At 46.0% G+C, this 20,490-nt stretch overlaps 1 protein-coding gene across 1 annotated transcript in view; it reads right to left on the bottom strand.

Moving 5' to 3' along the window:
* Znf236 (zinc finger protein 236) overlaps positions 1-20,490 on the bottom strand; it is a 95,339-nt gene that overhangs the window by 22,420 nt on the left and 52,429 nt on the right. The window contains exons 14-25 of the mRNA XM_032886257.1: positions 18,464-18,720; positions 15,995-16,096; positions 15,391-15,542; positions 13,629-13,732; positions 13,019-13,170; positions 11,298-11,510; positions 9,548-9,830; positions 8,397-8,500; positions 6,531-6,896; positions 5,796-5,941; positions 5,464-5,704; positions 4,864-5,043 (exon numbers count right to left, since the gene is read on the bottom strand). Of these exons, the coding sequence (XP_032742148.1) occupies positions 4,864-5,043; positions 5,464-5,704; positions 5,796-5,941; positions 6,531-6,896; positions 8,397-8,500; positions 9,548-9,830; positions 11,298-11,510; positions 13,019-13,170; positions 13,629-13,732; positions 15,391-15,542; positions 15,995-16,096; positions 18,464-18,720 (2,300 nt within the window). The remainder of the gene's footprint in view (positions 1-4,863; positions 5,044-5,463; positions 5,705-5,795; positions 5,942-6,530; positions 6,897-8,396; positions 8,501-9,547; positions 9,831-11,297; positions 11,511-13,018; positions 13,171-13,628; positions 13,733-15,390; positions 15,543-15,994; positions 16,097-18,463; positions 18,721-20,490) is intronic.

The following is a 20,490-nucleotide window of genomic DNA, read 5'->3' as shown; positions in this document are numbered from 1 at the left end:
AGGTTGGCTTGGTACCTGAGGCCGGCAGCTCTGTGTCAACTTGACACGAGTCAGCGGCACCTGTGAGAAGGGAGCCTCTGCAGCGTCCAGCCGTAGGCAGGCATGTAGGGCACTTCCTTAATTAGTGATTGACGGGAGAGGCCAGCCCACTGTGGGTGGGGACACCTCTGGGACGGTGTCTTAAGTTCTATAGGAAAGCAGGCTGAGTAAGCCATGGGCCCCTCCATGGCCTGTCAGCTCCTGCCCCCAGGCTCTCTGCCCAGTTTGAGATCCTACCCTGACTTCTTTGGCAATGAACTGTTATGTTGAAGTGTAAGCCAAACAAACTTCAAGGTGTTTCCTCAGCAGTAGTAACCCTAAGACTGTACCCAGTGCTGAAGTTGGCTTATTCAATGTCTGCCTGTTCACCTAGATCTGGATGAACTATCTGGACGTGGACCTGAACTCACGATTTTCTGTTCTCAAAATCTGGTTCTGCCTTTTACCTCACATCTGGAATACCTTCAGTGTCAAACCATGACCCTAGCAGCTCCCTTCCGGCGTTAGCCTAGTCTGTTATCTTATCAATACAGACTCTTTCTTGGCCCACTGCTGAAACCTCTTTAACTCTATCTACTGAAGCCTCTGTGTTAACTTGTGTCAATCATTCTGTAAACCACATATGTGCATATACAGATACATTTACTGCAGGCTTTGTGATATGATAATATTAGTAACCAAGACTTAAGTAAAAACCCACGTTCATCTAATCCAGGTCACCAGGATAGGCAGTACTATGACAAAGTGACATAAAACGGTATTGTGTACTTGTGCATTCTGTTTCCAAATGTATTTGATATGTGTGTATCTGTATCTGTGTATTAGATATTTTTAAAATTCTGAAATTGTGGGCAGAAGTGGACATGTCTTTAATCCCAGCACGTGGAAGGCAGAAGCAGGCAGACCTCTGAGTTCTAGGCCACCCTTATCTACAGAGCAAGTTCATGGGCAGCTAGGGCTACACAAAGAAACACTGTCTCAAAAACAAAAACAAAAATAAAAAAGAGTTCTGAAATCATGAAAGAAAAAACCATTTACTGTTGTTTCTGGCATAGCACTGTGACAGTAAGCCTGCAGAGTATTAGAATTACAGACATACACTGCAATGCCCAGCCCCCAACGCAGTCTAGTTCCGGAAATGGAGACCTATGGGTTATTCAGGTGGATAGTGTTTAGCTGGGACAAACACATGAAGGAACATTTTGCTGAAGCAGACACAGGACAGAGGATGTTCTGCTAAAGCAAGCATGTGAAAGGACATGTGATGAAGGCAGAGAGCCAATGACACACATGTATTGGTCCACCTTACATTACATGGTTGAGCTGCATTTGTTGGGATGCCATTAAAACACCAAAAACCTTCTGGTGGTATACTGCAGTTTCTCGCGGCTTCTGCAGACTGGGGCTGTTTGGCAGAGTGATGTCAGCTAAGACAGACATGCACACTAAGACATGTGTTGAGACGACATGTGGAAGACGCATGTTTGGAGAGTATGGAAGGGACTTGGAAGTTGAACTTAGCTTGCTTACAGAGCTGGCTGTGCAATGTTATGAGTCTCACATCTTGGTTGATCTTCACCTCCCTGAGAGAAGGGAACGTCTGGCATTCCTCCTGGTCCCTGGCTGGCTCGGGTAGGCAGTGCCACTGCTGCTGATTCGCGTTTGCTACCCCGACTCCACTGAACTGGACTGTGGTGTGTCCATCACATGTCTGCGGGTGGACAGAGCTGCCACTGCTGACCTGGGAACTGAACTGCTGATTTCCAGACAACACAGACAATGGTTGCTCCAAAGAACCTTTCTAAACAGGTCCACTCCGCCCCCCTGCCCCGCCCCCCGTACCCTTTCTTTCCTACGATCTCTAGTAGATGGTGGGCCACAAGGAGGTTAAAGTGTTCAAGAACCATCATTAAAAAGTTCTGAAAAAAATTAAAGTTACAATTCCTTCATTTATGAAAGTCTAGCTAGCTCTTTACCTAGATATTATACTGTCAGTCACGGTTATTATAGATATTATAATGTCTGTGGCCACATGCCTGCCTAGTTTGATACAGTAATGCTGCCATGTCCACTTCCAGACTGGTCACTGGTCACAGGCACCAACAGCCTGCAGACTCAGCCACATAGAGAATCCCTGTGCTGACAACCTCCGGCCAGCATCTTCCCACTGCTCACCAGCAGGCATGAACATACGCTACTGGTTCGAAACCTGCCCGGCTTAAATAACATTTTGTTCACCACAACCACACTGTGCATTATACAATGCAAGGGACAATGTGTATATAGCATCAAGATGCTTTCAACAAGTGGCACGCAAAACTCCAAGTAATCAATCAGAACGTGTCTCATATAACAAGCATTTTAAGTTAAAAATTCTGTGAGTTTTTAATAAGGCCTCACTCATATCCAACACGAGAGAGCACTCAAAAAGAAAAAGTTTTCAATAAAAAGTTTCACCCACTGCCCTGATCAAACGGCTTTCTTAAGATACCCTTCTATATTCCTAGCATCAGAACTCAGAATATACAATCAAAAGAGAAGGTCACTGCATCCCAAACCCCCATGTTCACGCGCACTGTCCTGGCTGGTGAAAGTCATGGCGTATCAGTCGGAAGCGAGAGCCTCCTGACAACAAAGCTTTTACTTTTTATTTCCTTCCTCACAAACTTCACCTCAGCTCCACTCTTAATTTTTTGGATGCTCCCTCCTTCACACCAGGTCGTGCAGGAAGTAAGTAGGAATTCTGGGACAAAGCTCTTGCTTGTACCTGAAGCACTGTGCGGTGGTGGTGAGGATGTCAGTTAGTCCACGGCTGCCTGCACAGCAGGCCCAGCGCTGGGTTTACGCCCTAGCACTCACTGCTGGAGTATCACCCTGGAGGTGATACCCTGAAGCAGGAACGTCCCCTTAGGCTCACGGACTCCAACACTTGTTCCCCACTGGCACTTGTCACTGTTAGAGAAGGCCGCAGAGCCTTTAGAGGGTGTGTGCAGCCTGGCTGCGGAGAGGAGGTCACTGGGAGAAGCCTGGCTGCGGAGAGGAGGTCACTGGGAGAAGCCTGGCTGCGGAGAGGAGGTCACTGGGAGAAGCCTGGCTGCGGAGAGGAGCTCACTGGGAGAAGCCTGGCTGCGGAGAGGAGGTCACTGGGAGAAGCCTGGCTGCGGAGAGGAGCTCACTGGGAGAAGCCTGGCTGTGGAGAGGAGCTCACTGGGAGAAGCCTGGCTGTGGAGAGGAGCTCACTGGGAGAAGCCTGGCTGCAGAGAGGAGCTCACTGGGAGAAGCTCACTGGGAGAAGCCTGGCTGCGGAGAGGAGCTCACTGGGAGAAGCCTGGCTGCGGAGAGGAGCTCACTGGGAGAAGCCTGGCTGCGGAGAGGAGCTCACTGGGAGAAGCCTGGCTGCGGAGAGGAGCTCACTGGGAGAAGCCTGGCTGCGGAGAGGAGCTCACTGGGAGAAGCCTGGCTGCGGAGAGGAGCTCACTGGGAGAAGCCTGGCTGTGGAGAGGAGCTCACTGGGAGAAGCCTGGCTGTGGAGAGGAGCTCACTGGGAGAAGCCTGGCTGCGGAGAGGAGCTCACTGGGAGAAGCCTGGCTGTGGAGAGGAGCTCACTGGGAGAAGCCTGGCTGTGGAGAGGAGCTCACTGGGAGAAGCCTGGCTGCGGAGAGGAGCTCACTGGGAGAAGCCTGGCTGTGGAGAGGAGCTCACTGGGAGAAGCCTGGCTGCGGAGTGGAGAGGAGGTCACTCACTGGGAGAAGCCTGGCTGTGGAGAGGAGCTCACTGGGAGAAGCCTGGCTGCGGAGAGGAGCTCACTGGGAGAAGCCTGGCTGTGGAGAGGAGGTCACTGGGAGAAGGCCTGGGAAGTTACAGCCTCACCCCACTTCAGGCCACCCTTCTCTGCTTCATTTGTGCAGATGAGGCGAGACCTCTGAACCTCGGGCTCCAGCTGCCACACCTCGCCTGTCAGTATGGACTCTCCCCGCGGAACCATAACCCAAATAAAGCTTTCCTTGTCTAAGCTGCCTTGGTCACGGTGCTCTATCACAGCAACAACAGAAAGACTAATGTGCCGGGCACAGCGGTGTGTGTCTACAGTCTCAGCACTGAGGAGGCAGAAGGCTGGTCAGAGATTCACCGTCATGCTCAGCTACACTGAGTCCGAGGCAGGCCTGGGCTACATAAAACACTGGCTTTTTGTTTTTTGTTTTTTTTTTTTTTAAAGACTTAGTTTACATGAAGGACTGAAGGCTGCAGAGCAAGGAATCGTGTGGACAAAACACACCAGGCCCATGTCACACAAGCCAGAGTGCACCATGAGAGTAAGCAAGGAGGGATGACATTTTAGGACGGGGGCTAACATTAGGGTGACTGTTAGTGTCAAGTGTACTTTACTGCAAATAGTATTTATCCATTTTTTCAGTGTTCTGCCTGACATATTTGGAACTCTCTATACAGTCCTAGTAGTGTCCTAAAGATATAAGAGTCGGTGACACCGTGGAAGGGTTTTGGCAATTTCTTCTTGGGCACAGCTCAAATGAGTGATATTTCTTTACAGAACAGGAACAAGAATCAGGACGCTGCCTGCTCTGGTCTCTGCTGAATAAAAACATGTAACAAAGCAGTCAGCTCTAAACACAGCTACACTATCAGCTCTAGAACCAGAAAGTCAAGGAAGAAAGCAGGCTTCGCTCCTGATACTAGATTTCACCAGATCTGAACCTGCCAGGTAAAGGAAATACAATGTTATGCAAACACCAGTGCTGAAAAAGACACAGACGAGATGGCCTTAAGCTGTGGGCCAAAAGATGCCTACAGTGTGAACTCACTAACCAGAGATCGTCAGCGTGATCTCCTGTGGAGAGCCCGAGGATGAAGAGGCGGTGGGCCCGGCGGCCTGGGCTAGGACCTGGCTGAGACTGGAGTTGTTGATGGTCAGGGTGATCTCATGCGGGCCAGTCGACGTGGACACGAGGCCTTGTGAAGTCATCACTTGAGGGAGGTCCTGCGTCCCTGTCCATCATCACAAAGCAAATAACTGAGACCTAACGCACACATTTCCCCTGGTTTACAGGAAAAGCATCTTAGTTAAAGAATTATCAATCATTCTAATTGCTTTATCTGAAAGGATAAAACGTGCCCTAGAATTCACAGGCTCTAGGTCTGATTCCCCAGTATACAGAGGAGGAGACATAGGGAAGAGAGCAGGGTAGGAGATGACAATCAAAGGCCAGTGAGCAAAGCATTTCAATGACAACAAAATACACACACTGAATCATCACCACGGAAACTAAGGACACTGGAGGATTTCTGTTTTTTTGGTAAGCTTTACGAAGAAATTAAAACTGTCACTGATTGACCTAAGCCATATGTGTCACCAAGAGCAGCAGCACGAGCTCCCAAATCTGACAGTCACAGAGCACTGGCACTTACCAGTGCTGCTGGTGGTCAGCACAGAGTCCTGTTCAGACAGGGGGCCAATGGTCAGGTTGGCAGACGTCACTGTGGGCTGTAAGGACAGGCCTGAGATAGGCTGGATGACAACACTGGCTGGGACGGTACTGTCTGATGTCTGCAGGGAGCTGTTCTGGGAGGCTGTGCTGGACTCCCCTGTGATTGGCTGGGCGAGCAGGCTACTCTGCTGCAGTGTTTGCTGCAAAATGCTCGGATCAATCTGGAAAGCAACAGATGCTCGTAGTCAAGTGCCCTGCGTCCGTGTGCCTCAGACAATGTCAAAGCACAGAAAACCATGGGAGTCACCATACCTGTAATGTGATGTTGTTGATGCTGGAGGCATCGATCCCAGATATCTGAACATTTGGTCCAACCAAGTTAGCAGCCAGCTGTAACTGGATGCCTTCCAGGGTGGCCAAACTTCCATCAGTCAGAGACACTGTCAAGTCCCCACCAGCTGGTCAGAGAATGAGAAACAAAAGAACTTAAGCTTTAGAACATAGACATTTTACATGTTATGTTATCATATGTTAAGGAATACAAATATTTTACTACAAATATGCCTGTATTATCTGCCTCTAACAAAACGGCCCCTGTGAAATAATCTTACTCATTTCAAACAGCAGAAAACAGACTAAAAAAAAAAAAACAAAACAAAACTATTGAGTAGCCTACAGTTGGACAGCAACCAGCGAGTGGCAGTGTAGCTCTCTCATGCCCCAAGTAGAGACCTGGAGGGGGAAGACCCACAGGACGTCAAACAAGGTAAGAACTGTGGCACTTACTTGTAAGTATACAAACTCAGTGGTGTACATTTAATACGTTTTATGCAAACAATAATAATAGGATAACCCCACTAGACTAAGTCGTGAGAACGCTAATGGGGAGGAGAGGGCGTTTAGACTCACTGAACAACGAGCTTATCAAAGAGGAAATGTGAATGCAGATACAGTGGGAACTCGACTTTTCTTGCTGCCTTCTGAGGGAAAGGCTCAAAGAGTGTCTTGCTGTGGGAATGGAGGAGAGGACACATGTTGGTTTCCTACCTGAAACAGAGGCAGGAAGGATTGCCTGGCCCACCAGGCCTGGCTGAAGCATGTTCTGATCAAACTGCCCTGTTAGAACAGAGTTGTTCATGATGAACACGTTGGGGTCAGTGGCAGAAGAGTTGAGAAGGTTCACAGACTGGAGATTTTCTGATGAGCTCCGTGTGACAGGCTTCCTGGCCTTCTTTGGGTCAGATTTGTAATGAAATTGCATATGAGTCTTCCTTCGCCCAGAAGTACGGAAGCGTAGCTCACAGTGAGGGCACTTGAAAGGCTTTGCTCCTGTGTGCAGACGCATGTGCACCTTCAGACTTCCCTTTGTGGAGAAGGCGTTGCTGCAGACGTGACAGCTGAACAGCTTCTGGCCTATAAGAACAGGAGGAAGAGTGAGCTACTGACAACCTGAGTTCACAGAAACCTCTACCAGACAGGATGGACACACTGCACTGGCTTCATACACCAAAGGACATTAGGCTCTCAACCAAGAATGCTATGACAACAGCAGCAGAAACCCACTGACACACTGTCTAGAGTCTGCAGTTAGCATTCCCACAACCCTCTGAGACTTTGTGTCCTGAAATCATCACACTGCACTTGGAAGAATGTGCACAGAGAACATCCTCAGCCCACAGTCAGGGCTCAGGATGTACTTCCTGTCTATGGACCACGCTCTGAATCTTCCTCATGGTCACCTGCATAACCACCACCAAGGCACAAACGCCACTGATAGGGACTGCCCTGGAAGAACTCAGGATCAGACACCCAGGAAATAAGTACTACTTTTTGCCAGCAATGATCAGGTAGAGTCAGATGCTACAGTAAGTCTGTGATTCTATGCTGCTCGGGGTCTCCAGAGGGAGAAAACACCTTTGTTACCTATCCATGCAACCTGAGCTGAACTCCCACGGCAGCTGAGGCAGAATACGCTAACTGCACGGAGTAGCACCAGGCATCGAGCATGCGAGCACAGTGGACTAGATGGTAAGCACCGGGCACAGCTAGCCATGCACCCTCAGCAGGTTTACAGTACAGCATACGGAACAGACACTGGGAGCCTGACGACACAACAGGAAACAGCGTGAGAACTCTTAATAGGTGAGCTCGTCCCTGTTTAGCTGCCAACAGTAATGCATCAGGAGAGAATAACAGAGCTTCACATGTATGGAAGCCCCTCTGTAGATCGTTCAATCTCAACATCAAGAATTCTGGAATATGGCTAACTTGACGGTGCTACCTAGTGGACAATGGCAGCAATGTCTAACACTCATGGAGAGTTCTATGTTCCTACATGCAAACACTTCCTGCTAGCTATACCTTAGTACACATATAGTCTCCATGAAGTTGGCAAGACTGGGCTGCTATTAGCCCCATATCACACAGGATCCTGTGGCTTGGAGAAGATGCCTTACAACTGCAGAACTCAGAGAACAAAGGCTTGTGCTTTTTAAATATAACTGATTTTCAGATCCCCAAATCACATGATGAAAAGAGCCAAGAAAACAAGACACCAGTTTCCCCTTGATAACATTATTCTCCTCGCATAAAAAGATAATATAATCTGGTAACTATCAAGAGAATTTCCAAACAGCACCAAAATGGATCTCTTTGGCCAGCCCAAATGAGACTGACAGGGAACCTTGTGAAAGAAGAGCGGAAGGATGAACAAGAACAGCGATAATTTATAATTTGATTTTTGAGATTTTTTTGATTTTCCTTTTATATAAATAAACAAACAAACAAACAAACCTTTTACGTCTATTGTTTTTTTAGTTCCTAATTTTGAGTTCTCTATAATTTTGAAACCTCTGTGCAAAAAACATTAAGTACACCCTAAGGCATCTGCAGTGCTGAGGGGCCACTCCTTACCTGTGTGGGTCTTCACGTGGCAATCTAGAGTGGACTTCACAGTAAAGCTCTTTCCACATTCATCACACTTATACGGCTTCTCTCCAGTATGGATTCTAACATGCCTATTGAGAAAGCATTTCTAGTAAGGGACTTGGTTTTTAACTACATCCATGTTTTAGCTTTTTAAGCTTGACTACATGACAAATGAGCAGTCCATGGACCACGCCCTGTGTGAGTGAAGACGGACCGCTGTGGCGGTTACTGAGTACTAGACGAGCCCTTCCTGCAGGCTCAGTGTCTCCTAGAGCCACACGTAGTGTCCTACCGCAAACTGGGTAACGGTGTCTGCTATGGCTTGTTTCTTCCCACTCTACACAGCTCTGGAGCTCTAGAGTTCAGAGTTTATGACGCTCTGAATAGGAATGGCCCCAGAGACTCACATATGTGAATACTTGGACCATAGGGAGTAGCACTATTAGGAGGTGTGGTCTTATTGGAATAGGTGTGCTTTCTTGAAGGAAGTGTCACTGTGGGAGCAGGCTTTGAGGTCTCAGAAGCTCAAACCAGTTCACTCCCTGCTCCTTCTGATCTGAATGTAGAACTCTCAGCTTCTTTTCCAGCACCACGTCTGCCTGCAGGCTGCCATGCTTCCCAACACGATGATAAATGACTAAACCTCTGAAACTGTAAGTCAGCTCCAATGAAATGCTGACCTTAGTAAGAGTTGCTGTGGTCATGCTGTCTGTTTACACCCATGGACACCTCACTATGACAGGGTTCCAGGTTCCTCACTACTCTGGTACGCTCTATCCTGAGTGTCAATCATCAGTTGCTGCTTGTCTGTGACATCTGCTGGTCGTTAGTCTGTCCTGTGTCCTCTCACTGATGCCCAGCCCTCTGTAAGAAGATATCTGCTGGTCTTCGATACTTGACACAGCCAAGCACTCTCTCTGTTCCTCAGCTAAGTTGGTTCATTTTCTACTTCTATCGCAATCATACAGAAAAATGCATAAGCAGTGGAGTTCCTCGTGACGGTTCGGTATGAGCTCACTACCAAGTTGACGCAGGCTTACAACCACATACCCACAGCTAACTTCCCACACTAGAGTGAGGTACTGAGGTACACATTCACATCTGCGAGAGCTGCAGAAGAGCAGCAGCAGCCTCACCTCACCAGGTCACTGGGCTTCTTGAAGCTCTTAGGACAATACGTGCAACAGTTGGCATGCTTGGGCTCAGCCTCGAGCTCTGCTTGCTTATCCTTCATCTCACTGATGCGGTCCTTTTCTGCAGCCGACTGCACCAGGACCTTCTCAGACACTGTAGCACTCTCCTGGGGCTGAATTTTGGCAAGCTGGGCTGTCTCCTCCTCTGTGAAAGTAATGACCTCAGGACGAGGCTTTCTTGATGCGCTCCTGTCAGAATTCTCTTCATCTTCCTCCACACATGTGTCTATTAAAAGCATAAGAAAAAGGGTATAAAGTCAACAATAAAAATCAAGTTTCAACATAAGAAAGCGAAGATGAAATGAAGTTAGAGTCAGTAAGCCACATTCCAGGCAGCGAACAGCTGCTCTTCCCCTTGGAGCTGATGGGAACTCATCTGACCAGGAAGAAGGAAGAAAAACCAGAGACTGGGAAGAGAGCACTGTGGGCAAAGAGTGGCTTCTGCCAGTACAGGGCCAGCAGGAGTTTAAAAACCATCACAGCCCACAAAGCCAGGACTCATAGACTATGTGACTATAGGCCAAAACTGATTACTAGGCAAATAAAACCAGATGCTCAAACACCAGAGGCCAACTTAATAAAATAATAAAATAACAAAGAGTCCTCAATTAAAGAATGGAGAAAAGACACTTTAAATCACTCTCTCTCTCTCTCACACACACACACACACACACACACACACACACACACACACACTCACACACACTCTCTGCATGGCTGTGTAAGAACTGCACTCACTAACGTGACAGTGCTGCACGCTGGCATCGGCTGTGTAATAGAGCACGCATATTCATTCCAACTCCAATGTCACCCGTGGGTTTACAAAAGGAAACCATCCACAAACAGAAGCAGCGTGAGTGAACACCGAGTAATAAGCACAGGGGGAGGGAGCTGGACAAATTAACCCAGGTATTTGGTAGGAAGCAAGATGAGCGTCCCAAACTGCAGGGCCTAGTGTGAATTCAGTGAGCTACTGTAATGTGACACCAGCATATCTCTGGCCAGAAGGAAACTCTCATGGGGTACCCTACAATTTCAGGGAAAATGAAAAATGAGCTGTGCCTTGACTCACTGCACATCGTAATAACTACACGTATGTCTGTTGTACACGTGTGCCCACTGCATCACGCAGCACAAATCACAAAACAAAACTACGTATATGCATCTGTCAAATACATGTGTAAACCTCAGTTGAGGGAAATTAAAATGCGGAATCATAGAATCACAGCACAGCATCACAGGCTAGAATGAGCTCTACACAATGCTTGTGAACGCAGCGGCCGCTGAATGCAGAACACGTCAGCGCATGGGCACTGGACAGCCCCAGGCCCCTGTGTCTTCACTGTGAGCCTCTGAACATTCTCTGAGGCCAAGCAGGCCTCCACATTCAGAAAAGAAAAAAGACACACGCGCGGGGGCAGGGGTGTGTTACAGCTGTATTAATTTAGGGCTTCTCGAGTTCAATCCCCGGGACTCCATGAAGGTGGAAGGAGAGAACCAAGTTCACAAGCTGTCCTCTGACCTCCACACATGTGCCCTGGCATGTGTACCCACATACACAGATCATTTTCACTTATAATTGTTTTCAAATTAAAAATTCAAGGTACTATTAAGCTTAATCTGTAAGACTACAATGCAATTGAAAAGTAAACTGACATCTGACCAGTAAAGTTCCAATTTAAAACAGAAATACCTCCTCCCTCTGTTTCTGCAGCTGCTGAGGCTACAGAAGAAACTGCTTGGTGCCTCTTCATGTGTTTTCGACAGTGGATCGCAGTGCGGAAGCCCTCCTCACAGAACGGACACTTGTAAGGCTTCATGCTCATGTGTGTGGCCATGTGCCGTGTGAGGCTGCCATTGGTTGTGAAAGATGCATTGCAGACGCTGCAGCTGAATGCCTTGACACCTACATCGATAGACAGGAGCACGTCAGAGAGGGTGTTACTCCAATGTCGTGAAGTCAAAGGCACTTGAGACAAACAAACTTGTAACAGCAGAGTCTATGTGGCGTTCAGGTTATGACATTTTAACTGGACAGTGCTAGAAACACAGACGCTAACAGCATGTCTGATGACATTCTCTCCTACAGTGAACGGCCCTGAGAAGAGGCTGCTCACAGCAAAGCAAGATGGCCCTGTCTGGTACAACAGTGTCTCAGAAGCAGCACCTGCCTGACCCTGGCTTCCCTCATTTTGACTCTCCCTGCCTCTTGAACAGCTCTTCCTATATTCTAGTATCCCAGAACTGACTTTCCAACAGCCCTAAAACCACTCCCTCGTCACCAACAGACTCATCCTCAGGCCTTTCTTCTGTACGCATTTGTAAGTGGTACAATGTCATTTTCAAATAAGGCCGTATACACAACACATATTGATGTTAAATGTGTAATTCTATTAAATGGAATGTGTTCAATGGGTAACTATAATCTAATCACAAGCCATGTCATAAATGGCCATGCTATATTTATAAAAGATTTATCAAATTGATGAGGATAAAACAATCAACCGTAACTTTGAAATGGGAGAGGGATTAGAACTGGCAGTTCTCAGCAAGTGCATGGGAAAAAGTTCAACACCATGGACCACTTGGAATACACAAATCAAACCCCAACAAGTGACAATTGCCCACCCAAGAATGGTGACAGCAAGAAAACACACACTACAATGTCCTGATCTGGATGCAGAAGAGTCAGACCTTCATACATGTGCTGGACAACATGTTACTTGAGAAACAGTTTGTATTGAACATGAATCTTTACAAGTGGATTTGCTTTTGTGTGCTTTGAACCCAGGATTTTGCACATGCTGGGTTCTCCAATAATCACCATCCCCGGTCATCCCCAGCCCTAAAAAAGCTGTTCTTATGTCCCAGCAACTGCAATCCTGGATGCTAAAGCCAGATCCATATTCATAGGTCAAACAGTAGACCTAATCGGTCAGTAAATTCAACTTGCTTTGTCTGTATAATCAATTAATATGGATCATAAAAAGGACCATCACACTAATACATGCTACAGCACAGATGATAAAAAGGACCGTCCTATTAATACATGCTACAGCACAGATGAGCCTTGAACACCGTGCTATAATATATGGAGTGAAAGACTGACCAATACAGACCATCTATGAGCTCACTCCTGGGCAGTGTCTACAACAGGCAGTCTACAGAGGCAGACAGATTAAGGATCATTTACAGTTGGTGGTATTAAGAGAAAAAGGGAGAGAATGATAAAAAGTCAAGACTTCCTCTTGGATGCAATAAGAACAGAAGAATGCACAGTGGTGCTTGTGGCACTCTGTAGATGGCTAAGCCACTGCGAGTGAACTGCATGACGCATCTGAATGACGCAGGGATTCCATCAATGAAGCTGAAACTTGAAGAAAGTCACAAATTCTACAGAAAACAGACAGTAACCTGTGTGTGTCTTCTCGTGGGACTTGAGGACACCAGAGGAGACAAAACCACGCCCACAGAGCTTGCATTTGTAGGGCTTCTCCCCCGTGTGTGAGCGCACATGCTGCTTCAAGTGACTGGACTTCTTGAAGCCTTTGTGGCAATAGTCACACCTAGAAGTAAAACACAGAGAACTCAGGCCCTGCTCACTCAGAGCCAATTCCTGAGCAGCCCCACCAGGGCACACGAGAGAACAAAGATAGCTTCAGCACGCTCACCGGGTGGTCAGTGACCTTGGCTAAGCTATGGCACTGCCCACACTCAGGCAGTACAAGGGGCTGTACAAAACAGAGGTAAGGACAATTGCCTGCTAGATCAAGCTCTGCACAGGGTATTAGTAATCTTAAATGCGTTATTTTGAATTGGTAAATGCGCTAACTCGGCAGGACACAAAGCATTTCATGTAATCAACAACTGAGCATGAGAAGCACAACTGTCTGGATGCCTTATAAACACGGAGTGATAACGAACACTATTTCATAATCCAAGAAAACTGAGTTGCAAGGCACTTGGCCACTGCAGGTGCACCGTCGGCACTCAGCCTCAGGAGCTGGGCCTGGGCCAGGATTACCTGTAAGAGCGCCTGCTCTGGTCCTCGCTGTCCCCCAGGAACTGTGGGCGGTGTGTTTGGAGGTCCAGATCCTCCTGAGATGACTCTGGGAGCAAACGAGTTGCCTAGAATGATAAAGGAATATAAAGGAAGGATGTAGGAATATCTTATCTATTATAAGTATAAGATAACAATACAACCAAAGAGATAAATGTTCAAATGCAGAGATTACCACAAGTAATCTACTGTAGTCATTTGGAACAGGGAAGACAGAAACCATTGGCACAGACTGCTGATTACTGAACTATCCACAGGTCTAGTTAGCCAAATTTGCTATCTTGATGAAGCTTGTCTCCAACTCATGGTGGTCCTAGCTCAGCCTGAACATCCGTGCCTCACTAACAAGCAGCACCAGCACAAAGTACAAACAAACGTGGCTCATCTGAGAGGCTCATCTGAGAGAGGTTACTTCCATCAGCTTCGCTCTTCTACTCGTGAATGACTGGGTCCTAAACACCCTATGTTCTACGGATTGGTGCTATTCTGTGACACTCTCGGTGACTGGTAGAACTTTCCTGGGGAGGACCCATTGGAGACTACTGTTGTTGAGGGTGTGCCCTTGGAGGGGAGATAGGAACCCACCACTTTCCCCTCTCCCACAGATGTCACACGGTAAGCATTTTCTTCCTCCACACATGGCCCCTGGATAATCCCAGGCCCTGTCACAGAGCCCACAGCAATAGACCTCGTAGGTTACTGACTGAAGTCTCTGAATTTGTGATGAAGATATTCCTCTCCGTCTTTAGGTTGGTTATCTGAGGTACACTGCTGGTGTGAACAAATATGCTACCTTCTGAAGAGAGCAGACTTCTCTTTTGTCACAAGAGACCTAGGCAAAGAAAAGCCACCTCTACCTCTCAGAGGTAGTACCACAGAGCAGCCATCCTGACGAAAGGACCATAGCCCACAGCACCACAGCAGCACTGAACGTAACCTTCTCAGTGCTTCCTGACTTCACTCTGGACAGAGAGCAAGCAGGCATGAAAGCAGCTGTTCTCTCACTTGTCCACCCCCTGCCATGAGCAATGGACAGAGTTGGCTGCGTCACTTGCAGCTTGTAGGAAAGCCCTACCCAGAGGGCTGGGCAGCAAGGCTCTACCCAGAGGGCTGTGCGGCTCTGCTACCCAGCATGCACTGGCATCAGTCGCATCACCTGCTAAGAGCTGTGTGGCTGCTACCTCAGAGCAACCACCCTGACTTCGGCATGCTCACTAACATCAGGAGATTTTTAAAATATAACTATTGACTTGGCTGTCATTTTAAATAGTATTTAAAAACTTGCAAAAGAAAAGAACATCAAACGAACACTTCAGTGTCCCTAACTTGAGTAAGAGAATAAAAATTATTTATAAATGAAAATGCTATTTTTAAGAAAACCTATTATTTAAATAACAATGTTTTGTATAATATTTATTTTTAACATATCAACAATAATTTTATTTTCCTTCTAACAAAAGCAATATTCTTATATAATACACTAGTAAATCCAGCTTCTGATATAATACACCAGTAAATTGGTGGCTTTCAGTCAAAATGGCAAAGGTGCCATGGTGCTCACTAATCTGAGGTACAGTTACCATGCTTTGCACATGATGCATCAGATGCAATAACCTGAGTGTACCAGATGTAGATATGCCATGGCAAGTGCATTCTGAATTATTCCAGCACAAGACAGACAGATGTCTGCTGGCTGAGGAACTACCCAGCCCTTCTCCACACTCACCACATTGATGGCATCAGAGTTTGGGACCTGCAGTAAGTTTTGCTGGTGGAAACTCGTGGACAAGGCCTGGGACTCGAGGGTGCTAGAGTCCTGCAGCTGCTGCACAGGTGGGAAGGAAGTCTGCTGGCTGTACGCGTCAGTCACTGTGAAACCTGAAAGAAATTAGGTCAGAAGCTCTGCAGCAAGTGCCAGTTACACAAAAGGTATAAGTACAGTTATAGAGAAGACGTGTAGAGCCAGTTTCTGTTCCCGCATGAGAGGCGAGAGGAGAACGTTCCTTCAGCAGCTCTAAGTCTCTGCTAACAAGGCAGTAGGAGGCTGGGTCCTGTCCAAGTCCCTGAGACACAGGTTTTTACTCCAGCTGTGAACACCAGTTCATTCTAACCTTAACCCATTGCTTCCTCTGGGATAGGGACTCTGGGTAGAATGGCTGTAAAATTCACTTTTTAGGAAGTATGAGAATACAAAATATTATACACAAATGCATGCAGTTGCTGTGTTTAAACCATCAATTTTACAAGAGCCCTCAAAGAAACACCAAAGCTTTGCAAGCTAAACCCAGAATGGTGAACTGGTTTGCAAGCTTACTGAAGTTCACACTGACCTTGTGGAAGTCCTGCCGACTCAAAGGATGGCTGTGGAGTGCCCTGCTCTTCAAACTGGTCCATGTGCCCTGGGAGAGGAGCCTGGGAAGCTGCGAACCCATCTAAGGACAAAGAGAGAGGAACACACAAAGAGAGAGGCAAGATTCATCCCCATCTGCTGACCCATCATCCAGAAGCATACTACTGAATTTTCAAAACTTAATATCCTCATTTTGGAAAGACAAGAGGAAGATAATGTTCATTGTTCGAAAAAGTTTTTTAAATATGTCAATATTCTGAAATGTAATTATACTTAATAATTATGTAAAATTCAGGCTTCATAGGGGATAAAACGTGTACATTCATGCCCACAGACTAAATAAACTTTAGGACATTCACAGAACATAACCATAACCCAGCTGGCAAATTGTCTGCTAACAACAGGTAAGAAGCACTCCGGTGTGCAGACTGTAAGTTACAACGAGCAGCTTCCGCAGTTGAATGTCACAGCTCACACACAGATAACTGGCACAAACCATGACTTTAAAAGGCAAGCAGGACAGCTGTGCGATTCAGGAGTGCAGTGCTTAGCCTACACAATGCTCTGGGTATTATCCCCAGTGCCAGGAGCCCTCAAGGAGAAGCTGAAAACCAGCAGGCAATCTTCCTGAGATGGTTCTGCCATAGCCTGTCAAAGTTAATGATGGGTTTGCTTCTCTAGGCAAGACCGAGAAGATTTCATTTTAGGAGAGATTCCTGCTATTAATACACTTTTCCTGTTATTATTAAATGTACAGCCCACCCTTCTGAGCAGGTGTAGGAAAAATACAGAAGGTGTACTGTCTTACAGTGATGCTATATAGACAAAGAGATGTTTTCTTAATTCTTAATGATAAGTCTATAGAAGAGTTCCTAAGATTATATTAGTAATTAAGATCTTTTATAATAGAACTTTTATTAAGTTCTGATGTCAACACTGCAATGAGAAACTCTGCCAGTGTTCAAGTGTCATGAGTTAATTGCTTCTGAGATAGAAAGCAGGCATCTGCAACTTAGAGCACATTCCAAGAGGTTGTAAAACCATTAACCAAAGGTTATAAAAAGGGAACTAATGATTTACTATAGGTGGAAGGACAGAAGATAAAATACTGACTGGGTCTACCCATACAAAACTTCAATGATAACTTAGTTATGGCCTTTAAATCTCGCTAGTGACAGAAGATGAATGCTTAGCCAGATAATGATTCTTAATGGATATCCATGTAAATATTCTCTGTTGTGAACTTATTCAATTTATGATTTAAATTTATGTTTGAACTTCTAGTGAACTTTTGTAAAAAAAAAAAAAAAAGTGATGCTTGAATAAACCATGTGATCTACTCGCCTAGAAAAGGTACAAAAGACCAGCAAACATTACACTGCATAGCACTTGGGGTAAAGGATTGGGAGCAAGGTGTCAGGAGTAGGAGCATCAGGAACAAGGGCATTATCACATCAGAGCAGGAGGGAGAGCAAGATTTGAAGGAGATGCAGAATGGAATAACTTAGAAATTAAAAGGCAACTTAAAAAACTAAGAGAGCAATGTGCAGAATGCAGAGAGAAAGAGGAAAAGCAGCAGCTGCAGAGAGCAGAAGGAGCAGGCTCCTCCTTACCATGGGGCAGAACAGGTCTCTTCTTAATAGCAAGGCAGGCTTAGTCTTATTAAATAGAACAAGCCTTTTTTCTTAAAACTTGGGTTTAATTCATTTTGCATTAAAAGGGTAGAACATTTTTCTTTCTCTAATGCAATAAAGATTGGAGCTCAACTGTCATCCACAACGAAAGTGAGTTCTTTCCCTTTTGGTGCTTGCTCCACACGTGTGTGTGTGTGTGTGTGTGTGTGTGTGTGTGTGTGTGTGTGTGTGTGTGTGTGTGTGTAAGTATGGAATGATGAGATAAGTATGTAACTGGGCCCAACAGGTTTGAATGGAAAAGTAAGAATATGTGTGCATAAATCTAATATGAATTTATTAGTTTAATCCATATTTGCTTGTATAAAAGTTTTCCCTTCAGCAAGCATGATTTTCTTCTCCTGGGTCAATGGAAGTTTATTGCTCCAAACTTCGCCCTAGACTGACAAGTGAGAGGCATCTGGACAAGGGGGAAAAGCTCTAGCAATTAATCCATTATTTAATCCCCCTCTGTTTATTGTTTATTATGAAGTGCTAAGAGCCAGAGACTGCAATTTCTAGGCTCACAGGAACTCAAACAAGCAGGTCAGCTACCATAACAAAGTGACTTAGACTTAGGATAGATAAACATTTTATAAACAACGATCCTAAGTACCTTGCCCCCTGCCTATGCCCCTCTTCCCCCTTGGCTTACTGAAAGGATGGAAAGGAAGGAAGGAAGGAAGGACGGATGGACCACTGGGGTTGTCCCCTGACTGAGTCTCAGAACCACAAGCCTTCCTGGGGTCATGTGAAAGCTAAAGCTCCTCAAACAGTACCTTCATCAGCTTCCAAAGGCTGATCTGCCAACTGCTGTCCAAGTGCTGTATCTTCTGTGCCTACCACGTGCTGTGGCCCCAGTTCCAGGATAGATTCAGGGTCTGCTGCCACTGTCTCTGGAGTCTGCTGCAGCTCTGCACTTTCAATCTCCACAGGCATGGGAGCTGACACCTGTATGCTCTGCTGGTCCACAGTGCTTTCCTCATCCATGGAGGAAGCCTCCTGATGCTGCTGGAGCTGCTGGGCCAGTTCGTATCTTTGGAGAAGCAAAACAATTCATAAGACACATCAATAGCCGAAATGCAGCTGCAAAAGATATCATTCACTAAAACACTATTTTTACTCTCAATTATTTCACTTTGAAGTCATGGCTTCATTCTAGCTAAAAGTTAACCACTTTATGATTCTAAAGAATCTCCTGTTGCCTTCGATTGCTGTCAGCAATCACAGGACTCAAAGCCACACATACAACAATGCGTAACGTTTACAGAACCACGGTAACGGCGCACACGTGAAGCTCGGTACTGGGAGGCTGAAGCAGGAGAGCAGCTCATTCAAAGGTACCCTGGACTACAGAATGGAGCAGTCTCAGCATACGCCACGCTCCTTTAAAAACAATCTTCCACCTGCTGCCTTTCTAGTCCAGGAGGGGCAGTTTTTGTGCTACGGTATGGATATAAAGCCCACCCACCCACAAGTCATGTGTTGAAGACTGTTTCCAATATAGCAATGCTCAGAGGTGAGACTTTGAGGAAATGACTACATCAGGAGGATCTGACTTACTCAATGGCAGATTCCCTTGCTAAATTCCTAATATTCTGGGGAAGGTGTTGAACAAAGGAATTAGGTCCTAGCGCAGGAAGCCTGCCTTGGAAGATGAGCACTTGTCTTCTGACCCTTCCTTTGCCTTTTTGCTTCCTCAATGCTAAGAGATTAGCAGACTCTGTCAGATGTCTCCCCTGCCAATGATGTGCAGCATCAGTACGGCTTAAAGGTTATGGTGCTAAGTGACCACCATGGAGCCTCTAGGACAGTCAAGTAGGGTTCATCCTTCAAACTGTTATCAATGGCAAAACCAACTAACAAATGCAGCTAACTGTCCTGTCTCAGAACACGTAATATGAGGCACAGTCCCGTCTAATTTTCTCATGTTAACGTTGTTCTTAGCAATATTTACATCTATAAAACATAACCAGTATATATTCATCAGGACCTACAATTTATCTTCAAAGAGAGATATGAACAATGAGTTTTAGTGAAATAATCCAAAGACTTTAAGAAAACTACGTCAATTACCTGATTAACTGGCTGGCTACCAAACAAAGAATCTAAGATAATGAGTCGCCCCTGCCCTTTCCTATGTGCATGCTTAAGCCCACAGCTGTAACGTGTATGTTCTACCCCAGAATCTTAGTTTATCTGCCTCCTCTGTGTTCCACGTTGAGCACCAAACTCTTGCCTTGTCAGTTCCCAGTAGAAAAGAACCCATTCTCAAGTCCTGGACTGCAGATCAAACGGACCTCACACCTGAACCAGTGCATCTCAGCCTCACGGCCAGGTCTCCGCGCTGCAGCAGTCGCGCGCCCTCCCTGATGGCCTTTTCTCATGGGGCTTCTACTGCTATGCCTAGTGTTTGGTTTTCATTTTTATAAATTTTCCTTTATAATCATGTATGTCTATTTGTAAAGGTATTTCTTGTTATTTTTGAGGTTATAATAATTACATCATTTCTCTCTACCTTCTAACCCCTAGCTCCTTGCTTAGTCACTTGCTCTCAATCTCATGGCCTTTTAAAAAAATTAATTGTAGCATATATATATGCGTGTATATATATATATGTGTGTGTGTGTGTGTGTGTGTGTGTGTGTGTGTGTGTGTGTGTACATACATATAGCTGAGCATCTGCACTGACTAACCATCGGTGTGCTCTTCCCTGGGAGAGACTATTTGTCCTGCTCTCAGTATTGCTTTTTGCCTCTAGTTCTTTATGTAGGCTTCAGGCCACTTAGGCTTTCTCCCGTGCTTT

The sequence above is a fragment of the Rattus rattus genome, chromosome 15, assembly GCF_011064425.1.
Source record: "Rattus rattus isolate New Zealand chromosome 15, Rrattus_CSIRO_v1, whole genome shotgun sequence".
In the NCBI taxonomy this organism is placed as follows: Eukaryota; Metazoa; Chordata; class Mammalia; order Rodentia; family Muridae; genus Rattus; species Rattus rattus.
Note: the sequence above shows the minus strand (reverse complement) of the source record. Positions and strands in the feature narration are given on the sequence as shown.